The sequence below is a fragment of the Lampetra planeri genome, chromosome 6 (genome assembly GCF_965212315.1).
Source record: "Lampetra planeri chromosome 6, kcLamPlan1.2.h2, whole genome shotgun sequence".
Classification (NCBI taxonomy): domain Eukaryota; kingdom Metazoa; phylum Chordata; class Hyperoartia; order Petromyzontiformes; family Petromyzontidae; genus Lampetra; species Lampetra planeri.
This window is the reverse complement of record NC_136112.1, coordinates 777,437-799,158: the sequence shown is the minus strand read 5'-3', so window position 1 is coordinate 799,158 and position 21,722 is coordinate 777,437. Positions and strand designations below refer to the sequence as shown.

At 61.3% G+C, this 21,722-nt stretch overlaps 1 protein-coding gene across 3 annotated transcripts in view; it reads left to right on the top strand.

The window, feature by feature from the left end:
• Positions 1 to 21,722, top strand: part of BCR (BCR activator of RhoGEF and GTPase) — a 55,024-nt gene that overhangs the window by 10,742 nt on the left and 22,560 nt on the right. For 2 of the 3 annotated variants that reach the window (XM_078595157.1, XM_078595156.1), the window contains exons 2-4: positions 8,453 to 8,667; positions 18,132 to 18,236; positions 18,502 to 18,687. In XM_078595157.1, the coding sequence (XP_078451283.1) occupies positions 8,453 to 8,667; positions 18,132 to 18,236; positions 18,502 to 18,687 (506 nt within the window). The remainder of the gene's footprint in view (positions 1 to 8,452; positions 8,668 to 18,131; positions 18,237 to 18,501; positions 18,688 to 21,722) is intronic. The other variant, XM_078595159.1, reaches the window with a different exon arrangement.

The window sequence follows — 21,722 nt, the reverse complement described above, 5'->3', positions numbered from 1 at the left end:
GGAGGAGGAGATCTGGGGAGGGAGACACGTGGAGGAGATATGGGGGGTGAGACACGTGGAGGAGATCTGGGGAGTGAGACACGTGGAGGAGGAGACCTGGGGAGTGAGACACGTGGGGGAGGAGATCTGGGGAGGGAGACACGTGGAGGAGAACAGAGTGCTCGTGTGCTTACGAAGAAATGTGGCATATTATTTACGTATTTGTCTCCCTATTTAAGCTCCCATCGTTATTGCTGACTGCGTTGAGTTTCTTGGGGAGAGGTGTATGGGATGAGCGCGGTTTATTATTTTGGGGGGGCGATAGACGCAGCGAGCAAGTCGTAGGAGAGCTCGTGGAGAGAGAGAGAGAGGTGAGAGAGGAGGGAGGGAGAGTAACAGATGTCTGGGCGCTTCCTCCTCATCATCATCATCGTCTATGCGGCGGCGCTGGGCGCGCCTGCGCTGGAGCCGCTCATCCGTGCGAGCGTCGCGGATTCATGAAAGCCGCGACTGCTGACTCGGCACCTCTCCCGCGGGGTGGGGGGAGGGCTCCTGCTGCTGCTGGCGGTGGGGGTGGTGGGTGGGTGGAGTGGGGGGGTGGTGGGTGGGTGGAGTGGGGGGGTGGTGGGTGGGTGGAGTGGGGGGGTGGTGGGTGGATGGAGTGAGGGGGTGGTGGGTGGGTGGAGTGGGGGGGTGGTGGGTGGGTGGAGTGGGGGGGTGGAGTGGGGGGGTGGTGGGTGCGTGGAGTGGGTGGGTGGTGGGTGGGTGGAGTGGGGGTGGTGGGTGGAGTGGGGGGGGTGGTGGAGTTGAGAGGGGGGGGCGAGGTGGGACCCGAGTTCGATTCCCTGGGCACAGCCGCCAACACCGCATGACGATTGTCTGAACGGGTTCCGGGCTTCCCTCCCCTAGGTCGACTCGGCCTCAAATGGGTACTCTGTGCGATGCGTATAAACATCGCCACTGGGGGAGACGAAGGCGGCCGGGCGTGGTGCCACCACTTGGCCCAAACAGTCTTCTCGAGACTAGGCGAAGGATATTTGTTCTGGATGGTGGTGGTGATGGTGGTGATGGTGATGGGGGTGATGGGGGTGATGGTGGTGATGGTGGTGATGGTGGTGATGTTGGGGGGGAGGTTTGGGTGGTAATGGGTTGGGAGGTGGGGGGGTTCCGAGGGGGTTGAGGGAGGGGCGGATGGGGGGGGTGTCCGTGTAACCCAATCCGGGAAGTGGGGCTCTGGGAACCCGAGCGCTGTAAGGAGGCACCCACACCGGTGCCCAGGTACACGTACACAGGTACACGCGCCCAGCTGCGAGCTCGTGATCTCAGGTGCGCTTGGCCTGGGGCCACGTCACGGTGGCGGCGGCTATGGTGATGATGATGGATGGCGGCGGTGATGTCATCAACTGTGCCTGCCCCAGAACATGCTCATTGTGTATGCACCAAGCAGCGATGATCAATCAGAGTCCCTTTGTGTCAATCCACTGCTGGATGAAGGCTTTCCATGCAACGCCGTGTAGGCAGGCAGGGGGAGGGGGTGTTTAACCATACTTCACCGTACTTCACCGTACTTCACCACGCTGTCCGGTGCGGGTTGGTGAAGGGGAGGCGGCTCGGGAACCAGCTCAGATATCGCTTGAAAACCCAGGGCAGGGATCGAACCCAGGGGTTAACACAAAGGTGGGGGGGGTGTGGCACGTCTCTAGTGAGAGTGCACAAGTTGGAGTTCGGTACAGGGTTCACTCATTACCCATGGGTGGTTTGGGGGGGCAGGGTGGGGGTAGGGGGCGGGTGACAGAGACCACCAACACGCGTTATTCTGCACACCGCCACGTGTTCCACTGCACACCGGCACTCGTTACACCGCACACCGTATGTATGTTAAACTTTCTGCGCACCATACGTAGCGAATCACAGGCGTGTGTGTGTAGTTGTGGGGAGTAGTAGTGCAGTGGTTTCGCGCGCTCCGAACCCGGCCATCGCTGCCAGCGCTTCAGACACGTGGTGCTAATAAAGAGTGAGGGTCACGTTAATTAAGTAACGGTAATAATTGTTGTGGCTCGGGTAATGACGGCGTGCTGGCGGCGTAATTAGCGATTGCCAGCACGCGGCACTGCAGCGAGGGTCGTGGCCCTGGTGGCAATGGGGCCCTGGTGGCGGCGTGACGGAGTGACGGTGACGCCGTGACTGCGCGACGCGGGTTCCGCTCGCCGCGCCTTCTTCCCACATCCCTCCCCTCCGACTGCGCCTCGTCCACCACGCCGCGCGCGTGGTGAAGCATGCCCTGTTGTAGGTCATGGGGGGGGGGGGGAAGCCTTCGCCCAACGATGGGTTGACAAAGCGCCGTGGATCGTGCCGCTCTCTCGTGGTCGACGTACCCCTCCGGCTTCCCCACTCTTCTCACTTCTAAGCTCGACGAAGCCAGGTGGGCCTCCTCGCTGCTGCTCCCCGTTCCCAGCCCTGCCCTGCCCTCTACCCCCTCCACTGTTACCCTCCACTGAACCCCAGGGGTGGCGTGGGGGGAGGGAGCGTGAGGGGGGGGGGCATCTGGGTCCCTGGCGCCCGGGGGCCGGTTGGCATCGCTTTGAGACATTCGCGGACGGAGTGAGAAATTCTGGGCCCCCTGGCCCCGTGATGGAGCCGCTCGCCGTTATTACGGCTCGGCATCGACGCCATCCCACCCCGCGTCCCGCCCTTCAGAAAACGAACGCTCGACTTTAACCGACAGCTCAACGTAAGTCCGGTGACGAGCTGGCGCGAGCGCGGGTGCGGAGGTCGGCTGGCGGCGGTGACGCGCACCGCGACGAACGTGGCGCCCTCGCTGCGGCTCGTACTGGGCGCCGTCCGACGTTTCGCTCCACGTGCCGGGAGCTTCGTCGGGAGCCGTGAAACGAACGGGTCGGAGGAGCTCCGAGGCCCCATCGGCGAATAACCCGCGCGAGGAGCGCCCCTGCGTTCGGCCGCGACAAAGCACCGTGCGGTGCCGTAGTCCTCGCGGGGTTCGTTTTTTTGCCGTCGCACGCGCCGCGCGTGTTGTTTAAACGCGCCGCCGTGTATGCGCCGTGCACGCATGCCACGTACACGGCCCTCCCAAACAACGGCCCCCACCGCGCCACGCTCCCGGCGACACAGGAAGGTTCCGCGAGCAGAGCGGTGGCGGCGCCGAGCCACCGGCTGAGCGCGTCGCAGCCGTGAACAATAGCGCCCGGCCGCGTCGTGTTTACTACGCGGAGAGCACGGCGGCAGCCAACATCAACTCGACTGCGCACCGCCGCACCCAACAATTGTGCCCAGATTAGATAGGGGGAGGTGGGGGGAGGGTTTGCCGCACGCTGTCGTGCGAGAGAGCGGCCGTGTGCTGCGCGTCGCTTCTCGTGGCCGTCACGGCCGCCATCGTCTCGTCACCGTCGTCCACATTCGTCGTCCATCATTGTCGATCGTCATCAGCAGCAGCAGCGTGGGCGGTGGGGTACTAATAATAACAATGATTAAAAATAGAAATAATAATAATAATATCCTTGATTTACTCAGGGGGGGGGTGACTCAGCTCTTCGTCATTGGGAAGTTTGACCAATTCCTTTTTGAACAATGAGAGGTTGGCTTCGTGTGGGAGGGAACCGGAGAATCCCCACCACGCGCGATACGAGGGGCGACACGGAGAGCGCCACCAAGATAGATTGAAGAGTCCGTCCCTGTGCCACCATCTCCGGCCCATCGCGCAACCCAAGCCTACAACGCCTGGGATTCCCAGGCAGGCTCCTATCAGAGTGGTGACCAGGCTGAACCATGCTTAGCCTGCGGGGCGGGACGGGGATGCGGTGGGGGGGGCACACACTCGGGCTGGTGATGTGGTCGTGCCGGGGCAGGCTGTGGCTCGTGCGTGGGGCCGCGTGGAGCGTGGGGACGCGGTCCGCCCGGCCCGGTGAGACCAGACCCGGGCGGCGCTGGGCCAGGGGCTACCTGACGGAGAGATTCCCTGGGGACTGGGGTTGGTGGATCATTGTGGGATGGACCGCGTCTGTGCCGTGAGCCTCTGTCTCCTGAGTTCCTGAGTTTATTGTCGCCCTGACCCTCTTGAGTCTCTGTCTCCTGAGTTTCCGTCTCCAGAATTCACGACTCTCCAGTTCCACTGAGGCTCAGGTCCCTGAGTCTGTGAAACTCCCGAGTCTCCGATCCCCTGGGTTTCTGAATGTTGCGAGTGAAGTAGCGGAACCGTGTGGTGAAGAGGTCTCTTGGTCTAATCCGACCCAAATCCGACCCTAATGCGACCAAATTCCAACAAAACCAATTGTGAAGGAACGAGCCCGCACCGACGTCAATGGGGGGGGAGGGCCTTGCGGCATGCTGGGCTCCCCACGTGGTCCAGGGCACTCTGGGGGACTCCTGTATCTGGTTGTGCGTGCGTCTGTGGGTATTGTAGTTGGCACAGTAGGGAGGGTACAGCTGGTGCATTTTCCAGTCATCTTAGTCAGCCAACCCATGGCACCAGGGTCTGTCCCGTAACGTCCTGTCGGCGAGCCTTCGAAACTTCACGTGGCCTCAAGGTGCACCTGGCCTGGCACAGGTGCCGTGGTGACGTCACCGTCACTTAGTGGAGAATGGCGCGTGTTGATGTATTATAGCGGTTAGCGCGCTGCACTATGAACCCGATTCAATTCTCACTTTCGGCCAACACTAGTGACAATTATCTTGAACTGGTCCTGGGCCTCCCCTAGGTTAGCTCGGTCTCAAATGAGTGCCTGGTGCTCTGTGTAAACAGTAGCACTGGGGAGACAAAGGCGGTCAGGTATAGTGCTGGCCACCCACCCCCTCGTGTTCTGTGCAGGCCTTGATAGGTGCACTTGCCCTAAGAGTCTGTTAAGGCTATAGGGGGAATGATTGTGTTTGTGTGGGTGTGTAGGTGTGTGACCTGCAGTGTGGTGAGTGGGTAGGTGGGGTGAGCGTGTGGTTGTGACCTGCGGTGTGGTGAGTGGGTAGGTAGGTGAGCGTGTGGTTGTGAGCTGCGGTGTGGTGAGTGGGTAGGTAGGTGAGCATGTCATTGTGACCTGCGGTGTGGTGGTCGGAGAGAGGATGTCTACAGTCATCATACAGTGTGTTGTGAAGCAGAGGATGTTTTTAAGATTCCCCTTCAGAGGGAAAGGACTGATTGCACAGTGCAAGGAATTATAAAACTTGTCTGCAGGAAGCGAGTGTTCGTGGCTGTTGGGGAGTGTGTGCGTGAGTGTGGGGAGCGGTAGTGTGTAGCGGTTAGCGCGCTGCGCTACGAACCGCTCACGACGGTTATCTTAACCCGTTCTGGGCCTCCCCTATGTCTACGCGGCCTTAAATGAGTACCTGGTGTGGTGTGTAAACATCACCACTGGGGAGACAAAGGCGGCCGGGCGTGGTGTTGGTCACCCACTTCCTCGTGTGCCATGCCGGTCTTCATAGGTGCTTGCGAACAGCACTTGCCCTAAAAGTCTGGTAAATGATATATGGGGGATATTTGTCTTTGTGCCTGCATCAGTGAGGGCATTGTGGGTGCACTACAGACCTGATGACCTGGTTTCCAGCCACGGCCAACATCAGTGGCGATTATCTGAACCAGTGCTGAACCTTCCCTAGGTCGACTCAGCCTTCAACAAGTACCTGGTGGAGGCACAGGCCACGCCACCTCCTCGAACCCCCGTGCCGGCCTTAATAGGAGCTCGCTAACAGCAATTGCCCCAACAGTCCATTACAAGCTAAACGTGGGCTCTTTGTGTAAGCGTGCTCATGCGTGCGTGCGTGTGTGCGTGTGTCTCAATTGGATTTGAGCAGCCGGTCAGAGACCCGGAGCTATAAAAATGACAGCAGGGCCTCCACCAGCCAGGCCCTCCCAGCGTGGACAATCGCAGGAAATTGCGATGATGCCATCCCTCCCTGGCTGTTCGTTGCAATAAATAATTATTGTTGATCCTCCACCACCACCACCTTCACGCCATCACCGAGCGGTTTCACAATCCAAGAAGATCTCCCGTTAGGCGCGCCTGTTTCTCCGCAATTATAAATATTGCGCCTGCGTAGGCGTTGCGCCGCCGTGCGGCTCACCGGTGCGTTTTTTTGAGTCGTGCCGAGCGACTCCCCCCAAGAATTATTCGGCTCCTGCAGAAGCTCCCGGCGCGTAGAGGGAAACGTCGGACGGCGCGCCGAGCGACGTCAACGCAGCGTTGGGGAGCCACGCAGCAGCACGTGGGCCGGCGCCAGTCGAGGGCTCCTCTTCGTTTCGGCCCCCTCCAAGCGCCGGCCGCGGCGTCAACGTGCGAGGCTCGGACGCACGCCGAGAGAGAGAGAGGCCCTTCCTGCACACCGGGACGCAATACGGGCCGGGCCCGGGGGGGGTTCTGGTGGTCGGCGCTCCTCCGTCTGCACTACCCTTAGTCAGCAGCGAACTTTCCACACTTCAGGTGATAGCCTCGAAGTCCACCTCGCCTGGTGCAAAGGCTGCGGCGACGTCAGCCGAATAGCAGCGATTGTTATTGGCAGCGATTGTTATTGCTGCGCGAGTGCGTCTGTTTTGTGTCCGTACGTGTGTCTGTGTATGTGGGTGTGTCTTTGTCTTTGTGAGGGATTGAGGAAGGGGTGGGTGGGGGGGGGTAGGGACTGGGGGATGGTGGATCTGGAGTGGGAGGAATGGCAAATCGCGGCCCATTGGACCAGGCTGCCCAACTGCTGCCCTGGTCAGTCACCTGTGTTCTTGGCTGCCCCCCATGCTTCACCGCCCCACGTGGCTCTCACTCTCACTCTCTCGCTCGCCGTTTCCCCGGCGATGGCTCGCCCACCTCCCCACACTCCCGACCTCCCCGTTGGGCGGTGCCCAGATCCGCGTCCTGTTTGTGCCGCGTTCCTGGGAAATGCCTTTGTCTCACATCTGGCGCTGTCACGGCCGAGACGAGACATACCTCCCCCCGCCGGCCCGGGCTACCCAAGTGACGCTCTCGCGGCAATTAGCGCAACGCGGGATCGCCGCGGTGACACCGCCGCCCGGGCACCGCACGTGGCACCGGGATAGCGGCTGTGGTTAGGGCTGCAGTTGTAATAATTGCTTGGGGGTTTTAATGATCACTTGTGGTGAGGTGTGCCATTGTCACGACCAGTTGTGGGTGTGGTGATCGGTTGTGTTTGTGGTGAGCGGTTGTGGTTAGCGCTTGCGTTGTCGCGAGTGGTTGTTTGTGAGCGGTTGTGAGCCTGTGGCTGCCACGAGCCATCCTGTCACAAGCCCTCGGTATAAACTCCGCTCCGCGCCCCTCACCTCCCGCCCCCTTGCACTGGGCGGCAATGTTTGCGAAAAATTCTCCGTGCTCAAAATTCCACAGAGAAGTGCGGCACTCGTAGACCGCTGCTGCTGTGCCTCTCGGATGGAGGGGGTGGGTGGGGAGGTGGATGGGGGGGGTGGGGGGTGGCGGGGGGGGGGCAGGGGGGGGGCAGGGGGGGGCAGTGGGGGCCGTGTCTTCTCATCGAGGAGCTCGGCGAGTGCTCCTGGACGTGACGCGGCGTACCTTATCGTCGTTTTGCGAGAAGAGGCCTGACATGAACCCGGCCCACAGTTTGCTTGTCCTGATAACATAAACTTTACGCGTAAATCAACCTGCCACGCACCGCATGCGCACCCCACGCGTGTGGTGGTTGGTGATCACGGAAAACCCGCGCCAAGCGAGGACGGTCGCAAGGACGACCGTTGGACAAAATCGCTCCCCGCTCGGCTATCCAGTCATACGGTGCAATGCGTGGTGAGCTATCGTGGCCCGTGGCTAGGCTGTCACCGCTCTGGGCTTTAAGGCTTTCCATATCATCCGGTGGCCACTGCCACCGCCGGTCGCGCTTCGCTCTCCAAACCCCGCGAGCGATCCAAGCGTCGGATCACCATTATTTATTTACTTCGTGATCTCCCGCGCACCGCTGCTGCTCCTCCGCAGGGCACCGCAAACCTGGCTGAGAGCCCCCAGACGAGGAAGTGTCGGAGCGCGATTCTTAGCAAGGATTGGGAGGAAGTGGTGCGCCTCCAATCGAGGGTTCGATTCCCACATACGGCTAACTAAACTAAAACTAAACTATTTATTTTATTTTGCTAGATAGGGGCCCACTGAGCTATACAGCTGTTTCAGAGGCGACCTGGCCACAAATGCTGGCTCAACGAAGTGGCTCATCATGTGGACATTTGTAGCAGCCAAATACTCTAATCGCGTGTGGATTCTAAATGTGGAGGGAAAAACCAGAGGACCCGGATAAAAATCTACGCGACCACGGGGAGAGACACGTAAACTATACAGGGGTCAGGGTCGGGATTGAACCCACGACCTCTTGTATACCAGGCGAGATAGTTAACATATCCCAGCCACGACCCGCACGGATCAGCGGCGGCGCTCGAGAAAGGAATCCCCGCTGCGGGTAATCTGCGATTTTAATTGTCGCTATCGTGTGAACTCCCCCCTGCTCCCCCCCCGCCCCGGCCCCCCAGGCGAGTCCCTGTTCGGTGTGCCGTCCCCAGGCTACGTGTACGACGCGGAGCGGGGCGACGACGGGAGGCCGCCCCCCGAGGGGATGCCCTACATCGACGACTCCCCCTCCTCGTCTCCACACGCCGCCGCGCGCATCCGGGGCGCCCGCGACGCCGCCGCCGCGGCCGCCGCCAGCGCCGCCGCCAGCGCCGCCGCGCTTGACGCCGGCAAGATGGTGGGTCCTGCCGGGCAGCGCACCGCCTCCCCCTCATCCCCCCCCTCCTCCTCCGCTGGCTTCTTATTCTCATCCTCATCCGAACGCTCCTAATTCTCCTACTCCTCATTTTCTGCGTGTCACTCCTCCTTACAGCACACCTCGTACCGCACCTCTTCACTGCCCACCTCGTTGCCTTGCTTTGCCGAGCTCCCCCCGGCGCTCGCGGCCGTGCTGGGGATTGGCACCGATGGGAGTCGAACCTCGCCCCGCCGCCCCTGCGAGAGCCGTGGCCTTCGTTTGCCGCGCACACGACGCACGCGCGGCGTGTCCATTCGTTCGTCCGTGAGCGGCGATCCTCGTTGCGTGCGCCCGCCGTGCGATAGGCGGCGGTGCTGTCGGTGCTGTCGGTGGTGCGCTGGCGGTGTCAGGGCCCCGGCCAACCTCAACACATACGCCGCCCGCATAGAGACCTGTAGACTCGCAGAGACGCGTAGACCTACGCAGCGAAGCCTCGACTTGCATGTAGAGGATGTCTGATTTGCAGCGGGCGTCAAATTTCCCGTGACATCATTCGACCACCACGACGACCAGAATTGTGTGTCGGCGTTATGGTCCCATTTAGAAAAATTGGGAAAATTATCCGAATAAGAATCGATTGGGATCACACACGTCACAACCATCATCGTCGCCCTCTACTCCGAAAACATGACAAGAGACCCTCCTGAGAAAGTGACCGAGCCTCGTCAACTCCAGCAACGTGCCCCTCGTGTGGATATCTGGGAGGTGTGTGTCGCCTGTGGCGTGTGGGGCGAGTGAAGACTGGCGAGTCGCGTGGTTGGCATGGCCCCCTCGGCAAGCACTGAACTGGGTGCCCCCTCGTCCAATGGAACGGGGCTCGCTCTCCCCTCCCCGTGTCTCCGGCCCCTGGGCCCCGCGCAGTTTCGCCGCCTGCACGCTCGGAGAGGCCGCGGGCAGCCGCGGTGTGCGGCGTGACGGCCCCGCGCCCCGCACACTGCCATTTCTCGCTCCCGCTGAAATGATTTCGTTCTGCAGATAAAAACCATTTCGTTCCGCTGCCTGTGCACCTCGGCACGCGTCTCCCTGCGGCTCTTGACCATGAGGCTCGGGGGACGGGGGTGGGTGGGGTGGGGGGGCGGGGGGCGGGGGGCCGAGCTCTTGTGGAACACTGCCCCCTCTGTCTCGAGCGCTCCGTGTTTTTTTCCGTGGCCGCTGCACAATCGCTCTGTAGTTTTCCCCCGAGTCGGGGGCGGTGGTTGGGTGGGCGGGCGGGAGGGAGGGAGGGAAGGGAGGGAGCGGGCGACCCCCCCCCCACCCTCCTCGACTCCCTCCCTTGACGAGGGGACGATGGTGATCTGAGCAGCGCCGGGGGTGTGGGCGGGCGAGTGGAGGTCACGGAGCTCCGTCCCGCCGAGGTGGGGGGGGGGGGCGAGGGGGGGGCTGCTGCCTCCGCTGCTGCTGCCGGTGCGGCGTGGGGTGCCGGGCGGACTTGGGGAGTGGTGGCGGTGCGGTGAGGGGAGCGCCGCGTGGGCAGAGTTGGACGGGCGATGCGGGCGTTGGCGTTGCGGCGCTGCTCCCGACGCCGCCACCGCCGCTGTCGCCGCATGGTTGGTGCCATGCCGCGCGTGCCACGGCGGTGATGATGCGCGGGGTGGCGGTGGTGCCACAGTGGTGGTTTGGTTATGTGGTTTACATGTGTGAGAGCAGTGATGCCTACATTGTGGTTTAGTTGTGGTCACGGTAATGCGTGTGTTGTTGTCGTGCCACAGGAGTGGTTGTGCCACCGTGGTGGTTGTGCCGCCGTGGTGGTGCGTGGCCGGCACCGCCGCGTCCCGCACAGCGGGATCCACGCGGAGCCGCCGTCGCGCCCCCCCGTTTCACGTTTACCTGCGCCCGTTAATTAATTAACCCGTGGGGTGGGGGAGGGGTGGGGGAGGGGTGGGGCTCGGGGGAGGGTGGCCGTGCCCCACTGTCGACAGCTTCACTTGAAGCCGTTGGATATGGTGGTCACGGTGGCGATCGTGGTACTTGTAGTTGTGCGAGTGAGGTTTGTGGTGGTGGTGGTGTTGGTGGTAGTGGTAGTGGTGGTCGTGGTGGTGGTGGTGGTGGTGTTAGTGGTGGTGGTAGTGGTGGTGGTAGTGATGGTAGTGGTCGGCAGATCTCGCCGCACGCCGTCCCCTGGGACGTCGTCGACAAGCGGAGGGGAGAGCTCAAGAGCCGCAGCCCCACGGCGGGTGGGGGGCGGGGGGCGGGGGGCGGGCTGCGGCTCTCGAGCTGAGTGAGCGACGGCACGGCGTGAACCTTCCGTCGCACGCATCCACCACGAGCGCTTGGAGTCGTGGGCCGGAGAGAGGGGAGGGGGAGTGGCTGGGTAGGAGTGGAGAAAAGGGGGGGGGGAGGGATGGGCGGTCGCGGGGGGCCGTGGAGGGGGTCCCACGTTGCCCGCGGCGAGAAGTGGCGGAGGGTTCACAGGCGGCGGCGGTGGCTGGCGAGGGTTACGCTCCGCCATCTGCGGTGGGGACCACGTGACCAGGAGGAGGAGACCCGTGTGGTTTTCCCTCCACCGGTAGCTCCTGTGTATTGCGACGAGGTCGTGGCACTTTGTCGATTAGTTGGAATCTCACCGCTGTCCTGGTGAGGCCCACGAGGCATCCTGGGAAATAAGCAGCGCCGCGCGGTGAGGCGTCGATTTGTGGCGCGTACGCTGTCACTGTCGCCGCATCCTCGCTCTTTGTGGCTGTCGCCGGGGCGCTACGCCGACGTCCGGCACGTGCAGCGAAACGCGCGGAGCCGTCAAACGTCGCGATGCGGCAGGACCCTCCTGAAGGAGGGGTCGTGAAACTCGCTCGCGTCTCCGGCACGTCACGGCGAACGACAGCGCTCGGCGTGGCGCACGGGACTCGTTCAGCTGTCGGCATTCACCTCGGAACGTTCGGCTGTCAATGTTCATGCGACCCTTCCAAGTGGCGGCAACTCCGAGCTCTGGCGGGCGAGTGAGGGAGCCGTTAAACTCCCTCGGCTCTGTGACTCATGGCAGCAGATTGCGGATACCTGATGCACAAACGACGCAATGCCCAACCCACAAATACGACGGAGACATCGCAGCGGCGACACACGCCGCTTACTCCCGACGCGGTTGACTGGCCTTGACCACCTGAACGTGACGTCGTAGTTGTCGCTCTGCATCCACGTCGGCTGCAGTACGAAAGAAGAAGTTGACTGCTCGCTTTACATGAAAGGGGAAACTCCGCGAGCGTTCATTAAACCTAGCGCTCACGGCTGAGGAGGCGTGGGAGCCGACCCGTTGCGTGCGTGCCGGTCGCGGTTCACCCGAGCCTGCGACGTGAGCCTGCCGTGGGAGGGTCGCCCCGTGCGGCTCTCACGACGGCCGCTTTGCCCACGACACCGCCGCTGCCGCGTTGACGCGCGGGCGACTCGACAACTCTCCCTGAAGAAGGGCCGTTGCCCGAAACGTCCCCTATTATATATTGATATTCCTCCTGAGGAGAGTTTAGTCCGAGGGATCCCCTTGCGCCCGCCCCATGGACCAGGCCGGGGCGACCGCCGCGGTCGCCGCTCGCCTTCCTCGGTGCCACGGAGGAGACCGTCGGCAGCCGTGCGCCGTTAACAAGTTCCCGTCAGCGTAGCCCCCACGCGGAGAACGCACGGACTCGACCGGTGTGGGCCGGGTGGGGGGCGGTGGCGGTGTGACCGGAGCGAGTCACCCGTGTTGGATGCACGAGCGCCGGTGCCGTCGTTGCCGACCTGACGACGGTGCTGTCGGTTGTGGCGGCGGCGGCGGCCTCCACGTCCGAGCAGGCCTGGATCTGCCGCGGTGGCGCTGCCCGCCCATCGCCAACTTGAGCGAGGGCCCTGCCGCCCCCCCACCCCCCTTCCCCCCCCGTCCTCCCCCTACCCTCCCCCCGCCCTCATTAGCCTCCCGTATTGTCCCGTGCTGAATGACAAAAGCCGTTAATTATGCAGAGGAAGGGGATCGTTTGACGTCCGTGCGGGCGGTAGGGGGTGGTGGGGCAGCACCCTGACGGCGGTCGCGAGCGTCCGCGTGGGCTCGGCAGCTCGGTCCCCGCTGCCGGCGGCTCCCCGGGGGCCGCGGCGCCGCCCGGCTCGGGGAGCCGCGGCGCCACTGGTCGTTGTCCGCGCACCCCCGTCGGCGGCGGCTGGGACGAAAGGGGGCGGTCGCCGTCTAAATGGGCCGTTGAACGGCGTCGAGATGTGATCGGCCAGAGCCGCTCCCCGCCCGGTTCCGCTGTCGCGTGACCGGGGCCGGAGCGCGGGCCGATGGGCACTCGCGGCATCCGTCCCGACGATCGTCTCGGCGGCGGCCCCCAGGGTCGCCCTTGCCAAGAGGGGTAATTTGAATCTCGCCGGACCGGTATCATTCGTAATCGTTTCCAGCACCCTGCGGCAAACCCCCACGCTGTGTGCGTCGTGGGGGTTTGTTTGGCCATACTTCACCGCGCTGGCCCGCGCGGGTTGCTGTGTTTGCCCGTGGGCGGCACTTGGCGCGTACGCGGTCGCGCGCAACGGCCGTGTGGGGAATGCTTTGCAACGCACACGAAGACAAAGACCCCCCATGTAGCCCGGATCGACTGTTGGGGCAAGCGCTATTGGTGAGCACCGATGAATGCCGGCACGGCGCACGAGGGCACACTGTGCCTGGCCACCTTTGTCTCCCCAGTGCTGATGTATACACACCCCGCTGGGTGCTCGGTTTAAAACTGAGTTGAGCTCGGGCAGGCTCAGGATTGGTGCTCAGATCACTCGCCACCGATGTTAGTTGCAGTTGGGGTTTGTTGTGCAGTGCCAACCGCTCTCCACGGACACACGCACACCACAGTTGTGTGGTGCTTTCATCTCGCCGCACGCACACACGAACACACCACAGCCACTGTGAATCCATCTACACACGCACACTCGTTGCACGCAGTCACGATCGTGCAGCATTCATTCTCTAATTCGTACAGTACCAATGTGAACGTTGCACGCCAGCCACAACCCGTTCGGACAAAAAGCCTCTTAGCAAGGGAGACCTGGGGTCATTCATCTCCGCGTGTAAACACGCGCGCACAACAGCTGCGCGCGTGCGGTCTCCTTCTGCCGGGATGACCCTGCGAGTTCACTCCCTTCTGGGGGTGCTCGGCACCGGCGTTCATCAACGCCGCCCGGGCGAGCGTCCGCGGCGCGCGACCTGCGGCGGCGCCGCGCATCTCCCACCCGTGCGGCCGCTCCCGCTCCGAGCCGACGAGCGGTTCGCACCGATCGATCGAGAAAGTCCACTCCGTGTCCCCGAGTCGGCTTCCGCTCTCGTTAGCACAGCATCGCCGGCGTCCGAGTCGTCGTCATCGGCATGGTCTATCCGCTGCCGGATGAAGGCCTCCCGAACCGGCAATTCCCTCGCCATCAGGCTACCCGACAAGCCATCCTGCACCCGCACACGGGACGATTCCTTGGCTGTATCTCCGCGTTCTCTCCTTCAGGCCGCCACTCGTCCATGTTCAGTCTCTCTCCGTGCCAGCAGCGACGAGTCCTGCCCAGGCTCGCTCGGTTTGCCCCGCGACAGTCGCGGCGGCGACTCCTGGCTCGCGCTGCCACCTCCCCCCCCCCCCACCGAGCCGGTGCCCGCCCTCTCGCGTCCGCAGCACCGGGACGGCCCCACCCTGGCTCTGCCCGCTGGCTCTGCCGGGGTGAGTGACGGGTTAACAAGAATCTCTCCCACTCGAGGCTTCGTCGCCCTCGGAGTGCGGTTGCACGGGGTGCGACACCCCCCCACACACCCCGCGTGCGAGCGGTGCCCATTGCGTCTGCGCGTTATAACGCGACGTGATCCTGCATCGCCCGCTGGTCCTGTGAACCAGACCCAGGTTGTGCCCGGTGTTAGTCCAACCATTCGCCTCTCGATTCCTCTTCTCAGCAGCAGCAGCAGCAGCTTTACAGCGATGCTAAACATAGCGCATCGTCATCGCGCACTCCGATATTAATCCACGCGGCATTCAGTCGCTACCGGCACTTCCTCTTCTTGTAAACCGTGCCCGTGCATGAACATTCACGCCGCAACAATGCCTGACTGAAAACCACACTCGGAGGAGCATGATCGGCGGTGATGTCGTTTTGTTTCATCGGCGTTGGAGTTCCTTGGCCGACAGCTCTGCCACTGGCAGCAGCTGAAAGGGGTTGGTGGGTGACCGGCAGATGAGCCAGCTGATCGTGGTAGCTGAAATCGGTTGTACGGGGAAGTGAGATCACGAGAGAAATCCACGGAGCTCTTAAACATCAGCAGGGTGCGGACCAACAACTCGCAATACGTTCCACCGTGGAACGTTGTAGATTTTCGATGGGCACACCACATCCAGTATTCCTCCTCTCGCCGTGGCTGCGGCTACCACTAAGTCACGTGCAACGAATGTTCCGTAGGGAAAAGCGAAGCCCCGCGTGCTGGCACCGTTTGATTGGCCGCTCTCGCTCCCAGGCACGGCTCGTGAAAGCACTGATCGCTCCGCTTTTCGCAGCGGCCTTCGTGGGTTTGGTAACTCGCGGCAAGGCGAGCCGGGGCTGGTGGTGAGACGGCTCCGTGCTCCGTGCCACTTGGTGACGGGGGAGACGGTTGGTTTTGGCGGAGCCCTCATCGTGAGCAGTCGTTGAGAGAGAGCATCGGCAGAACGCATCGCATCCGACGCTGCCGCCGTCGGCAGGGAAGGTGGAGACAATTTTATTAAAAAAAAAAAACACCCAAGGAAATTCTACTATCATTTTTTTTTTATTTGGACAAATTAAATTTTGCGGGTACGGCGTAGAATAATAAGCTAATGTCATTACGAGCAGCTGAGCCAAGAGTGCGGGGCGGACCTCCCTGGAAGATGGAGAGAGCGGGGCGCGGCCCCGCATCACAGTAATGGAGCTCTTGGCTCCGCACCAAATGGTGGAGAGGGGGGTATGGCGCATTCGAGAGTTGTCTGAAACTCCCCCCCCCTCATCCTCTTCTGCTTCCACGCCCGTGGCCCCTCCTCGTCCCCGTGCGTCCCCTCTCCTCCACGCCCCCCACCCCCCACCGTGTCGCGTCGTTCTCTCGCCGCCGCGCGGTTCCTAGGCAGCTCGGTGGCTGCTGTCGGTGAGCCCCCCCCCCCGGCGCTGTTTGCTGGTCGCCAGGGACCCGGTCATGGCGGTGGTGGCGGTGGTGGCGGTGGTGGCGATGGTGTCGCTCTCGTTATTACGCTCGCCCGCCTTGACGCACACGGTTTCGGAACGCGTGGCCCCGTCGCGTAGAACGCGGTCCCCAGCGGACGAACTCGCGAACGGCGAGCGCCTGGAACCCCGGCGCGAGAGGCCTTCACATTCATCTCGATCCTCCCCTTGGTTTGCGATCTCCCTTCTCTCGCACGTGTGGCTAATGGCCCCGGTGTGGCTGGGCGCTCCACCGACGATGAAGCACTTCACCTCCTGCTGGGGTCATCCCGGCGGCACGTAACCACCAATGTTGTTCTCCTCCCATGCGTTTGCCACTCGGTATCTGCAGCGTTATGATTTCGACGCCGCTGTCACTTCCTTTTTTTTTCCTGTAAAACGGCTTCAGGCCGACTGCTTCTTCACCGCGTCTCCACCTAAATACACAGAGCGTGACGATGAGATGGCAGTGCACGTAGGAGATGGTTTTTTGCGCGACATTACACATCACCCTGCCTCCCTCACACACGTGGGCTCGCTCACATACACGCGTGGGCTGGCTCACTCACTCACACACACACGGGCTCGCACACACACAGACACACACGTGGACTCACTCACACACGCGTGGGCTGGCTCACTCACACACACACACACGTGGGCCCGCACACACACAGACACACACGTGGACTCACACACATAGACACACACGGTGGACTCACTCGCTCACACACACGCGTGGGCTGGCTCACTCACACACACACACACACACGTGGGCTGGCTCACTCACACACACACACACGTGGACTCACTCACACACACACGCGTGGGCTGGCTCACTCACACACACACGTGGGCTGGCTCACTCACACACACACACACACACGTGGACTCACTCACACACAAACACATTGTGGGCTGGCTCACACACACACACACGTGGACTCACTCACACACAAACACATTGTGGGCTCACTCACACACACACACACGTGGACTCACTCACACACAAACACATTGTGGGCTGGCTCACACACACACACAGACACACACGTGGGCACGTGGGCACACTCACACACACGTGGGCTCACACACACACACGTGGGCTGGCTCACTCACACACACACACGTGGACTCACACACACGCGTGGGCTGGCTCTATCACTCACACACACGTGGACTCACACACACACGCACGTGGGCTCACTCACACACACACACGTGGGCACGTGGGCTCACACACACACACGTGGGCTGGCTCACTCACGCACACACGTGGGCTCGCACACACACAGACACACACACAGACACACACGTGGGCACGTGGGCTCACTCACACACGCCCTGCCTCCCTCGCTAAAAACCCAACACGTTCGTCAATAACACGACTCGAAAGGGAAGATAACAAGTGGAGAGAGTAATCCGTGACATTTTTGGTAATGGCCCGGTGTCGTGGCTGAGAGACACCCACAACCCCTCTCTGTGTCTCTGTGTCTCTGTCACGTTCTGTCTCCGTCTGAGCCCTGACTCCTCCTTCGGTGACTCGATCTCCACGATTGCTGTCTCTGTCTCACTGTGTCTCAGTCTCACTCTGTCTCTGTTTCGGTGTCTCTTGTCTGTCTCACTGTGTCTCTTTCTCCCTGTGTCTCTGTTTCTGTCTGTCTCCCTGTGTCTCCGTCCCCCTGCGTCTCTCCGACTATTCACCATCTCCACCTCCTCTCCGTCTCTCTGTTTGACTGCTGCTCTCTCTGCGGCTCCTACTTTGCCCACACTACTTCCTCTCTCTCGCTTCCAACTTCCCCCTCTGTCTCCCGCAATGCTTTTCCTTTCTCCGCTGTCACCCTCATCACTGAAGTCTTCCCGTCTCCCCAAATGCCCTTTCTACTTTGCAGTATATCCACATTCTCTGCGCGTCTCCTGCCTGTCCCCCTGTCGCTGTCTCCCTGCCTGAGCTTCTCTCCTGGCGGGTGTGTCCCTCTGTCTGCCTGCCCGTCTCTCTCCGTCTGCCCCCTCCTCCCTCTTCTCTCTCCTTGGCGACCCCCCCCACGCTCATCCCACGCACTCTGCGGCGCTGCGCCCTCTGCAGGAAGGGCCCCGCGACGGCGTGGTGGCAAACAATGCCAACGACGTCATCATCAAGCAGATCGCCCATTGGCCGACTTGCCACATCTCAGGCCTGTGGTGGCAGCTTGCAGGGAGGCCTTCATCTAGCAGTGGATTGACCGTAGCTGCTGCAGCTGCGGCTGCTGGTGATGATGATAATGGCGTTGTGTTTTCCGCCGCAGGGTGAGGGCGAACTGGAGAAGGGGATGGAGATGAGGAAGTGGGTTCTCTCCGGGATCCTGGCGAGCGAGGAGACCTACCTGTCTCACCTGGAGGCCCTGCTGCTGGTACGTGCCAGCTCGACCCGCTGCTCGACTCGCGGTGGGAGGCTGTCCGCCGCACGTGTGGGGAAACGTCCAGGACGTTTGAGCAAAGACCCAAGTCGGGGGACTCGCTTTCCCTCTCGCCTTTTAACAACATAACGAATTTAATTTACGAATCTTGGGGTGCTGTACCCTTGACCCCTGGTTCCCCCGTGACCTCTGAGTCCCCCCCGACGACCCCCGAGTCTTTTCAAGTCCCCCCGATGACCCCCCTGGTTCCCCCCCGCAGCCGATGCGGCCGCTGAAGGCGGCGGCGACGACGTCCCAGCCGGTGCTCACGACGCAGCAGATCGACACGATCTTCTTCCGCGTGGCGGAGCTCTACCAGGTGCACCGCGAGTTCTACCAAGCGCTGCTGCCACGCGTGCAACAGTGGAGCCATGCGCAGCGCGTCGGGGACCTCTTCCAGAAGCTCGTGAGTGCGACGCGCGCACACACGCACGCGACTCCGCGCACGCATGCAACACCCGGCCGCCTTTGTATCCCTAGTGGCGATGCTTACACATCGCACCAGGTACTCATTTGAGGCTGAGTCGACCTAGGGGAGGCTGAGGACCGGATTAGATCATCGTCACCGGTGTCGACCGTGAGCGGGAATGGAACCCGTGTCGCCAGGTTCGTAGCGCAGTGCGCTTACCGCTACACCACCGCTGCGCACTGCTGCTCCACGAGCAAGTGTGGGTCTGCGTGCTGCAACACGCATATCCACACGCGCTTGTGTACCCGCTCGCTGCTGCACTGCACACGTAGTTGCATACGTGCCCCTGTCACCGCTGCACTTTGCGCACACGTACACACACGTACACACACGTACAGCTCTGCTTACTCACGACAGGGATGGAACTGTACCGAGGTTTGGCACCACGATCACCACATTGAACTTCATCGCAGTTGACTGCACAGCGTTGACAATCGACGTGGGCCAGAGTGAGCATGTTTGGTTTGAGGGAAACGATGGTCACCCCGACTTTGACCCTCATCCAACCTGGGCCCAGGCCTCTCCCGGTGCAGCGCATCAACGTCAGCACTGGGAGACAAAGGTGGCGGCCCGCTGGGGTGCTGGCCACACCACCTCCTGCACCGTGCCGGCCTTCATGGGCGCTCGCTAACAGGACGCGACCCAGTAGTCCGTTAAGGCTCTAGGGGGATCTTTGTCTTCATTTGTGTATGAAGAGGCCTGGGTGGGGGTTACGGTATGTGTGTGCATGTATGTGCGTGTGTGTGTGTGGAGAGCCTTGTGTGGGAGAGCTCTCCTATTGGAATGTGCGCTGTGATTAGGCCTCTTGTTGTGATGGTATTTCACTCTCGGGAAAGGTTAATGCGCGCTGAAGTTGTCACTCCGCTCGGGTTGAGTGCGCGAGGAATTGCGACGGCTGCTGGTGAGGGCACGCGTGCCGTTGCCTGTGCGATGGAGGGCGCACCTCGGCGTTTCGTGCCTTTGTCTGTTTGAAGTACACGAACCCGGTGACCTGGGTTAGATTCCCAGCCATGTAGGGTGATGTGTTTGTGTATGGTGAGATTAATGCATCGTATGTATGTGCGTAGGGAGCCTCAGCGCAGTGGTTAGCATGTGGCACACAGTTCCCGAACCGTGGCTAACATCAGTGGCCAGAACCACGTCCAGGCAGCTCGACGTGGTTCTGGCCACACCAACCTCTCGTGCTCCATGCCAGCCTTGATAGGAGCTCGCTTACGGCCCTTGTCCCGATCAGTCTGTACGGCCACGCGGGGGACCTTTGTCTCAAACCGTTGTCCAAATATTTTCTCTGCCGTCATTGTCGGTGACGCCCCTGGCGATTCGGTAATTTACCAGAAGTGCCGGGCGTCGTAATAACTCTGCGGTGCGGGCGGCATCCGTCGGCCGGGCGCCCCCCCCGGCCCCTCCCCCCTCTCTCACGGCTGACCTTTGACCCCGAGCGGTGCCTTTGTTTGTCAGAGTTGAGCGAAGGTCTGCGAAGGCCGCGGCGGCCCAGGAAGTGTGTGGGACGTAGCGACGCCGTGACCATAAAAGAAGGAAAAATGCCCAAGGGGGAAACGTTTCGGGCACCGGCCCTTCTTCTCCGTAGCAGAGGGGCTGTGATGATTGCCACCGGTACATGACTCATGTGGACGATAGATATTTCATACGGAGAAGGGGCCATTGCCTGAAACGTCGAATATGACTTTGTTCCCTCGTAATAGGGCAGCGTTATTGACCAATGTCCGTGCTTTGTGCGCCACTACCAACACAGCAGCAGCATCACAATTCATCTTGTTTACTGGTGACGTACACCGTGGACGTTATGGTGATGTAGGTGTTTACTTTCGGCCAAATCCCAACTCGTACGCCGTGTTTAGTTTTCTGCGTTTCCTCCGCGCGGCGCATGGCCGCCTCTTGCCGTTGTCTTCGTGGCGCAGGTGTGAGCGGGGGGTGGGGGGGGGCTCTGGAATTTAAACGTCCTCCTTGGAAGGGGGTGGGGGGGGGCCCTGTGGACACGGGATGAGGTTGATTCTTTTTTCTTCCATAAAACTGTCGAGGATGTGGTGGGTGGGGGGGGGTGAATAACGGGCGGCCGTGCCGCGGCCTCCTCGTAAAACCACCAGCAGAAAGCGGCGGCCATTTCTACTTTTATTATTTTTAATGCGCCGCTTTATCTTAAGGCCCGGCCAAACGCCCCCCCCCCCCCCGCTGGGAGCCCCCCAACATAACTTTACTGACACCCCCTCGAGAGGCGGAGTGGAATGAGAGAGCAACAGAATGCGGCGAGGCCATAGTGTCACCGATTTCCAATTTCGCGAAAATACGGACAAGAGGTGAATATTAACAACACAAAGGTGTGCTGCTCACCGAGCAGGAGATCGAGGCATTGGCTCCCAGCATGCCGTGCGTGCACGTCCTGTGAAAATGCTGTCGGCGCTGCCGAGGCAGAGATCACGCATTAAATAGAGCGGTGCGCTAGGGTCACGGATTTCCTGGCATTTTGGTGTTTGAGAAGATGGCATAAAATCAAGCGGGCTATTTAAAGCATAAAAAATAGTCGAAACAGAGCGAGGGGACCCAACTGAAAGATGTAACTGTCCATACTAATTACGTATCAGCGGCAAACTTAATTGGTGATGTCTGCAAGGCCTGCCAGGCATCACCAATTTATTACCAGAAGTGGCTCCCTGTCACTCTGCGAGGCTGCAACCTGAGGTAAATAAAATTGGACGTATGATTGGAAGAGTAAGAATCCGTCACGATAGGGGAAGAGGGGAGAGCTGTACATGCGTCGACTTGAATGGTGTAATATTATTATTGTTGCTACGCAGCTGACAAACACCAGGAAGACCGACAAATTCCCCGGGACAGCGACTGCCTCGAAAGAAGGCCCATCCTGGGGAACAACCGGGACAGGCGGCAACTCTGCTCGCCGGGCGAGGCCTGCCTGCAGGGCCCCAAATCCAACACGGCTCCCTGCCGCCCCACCT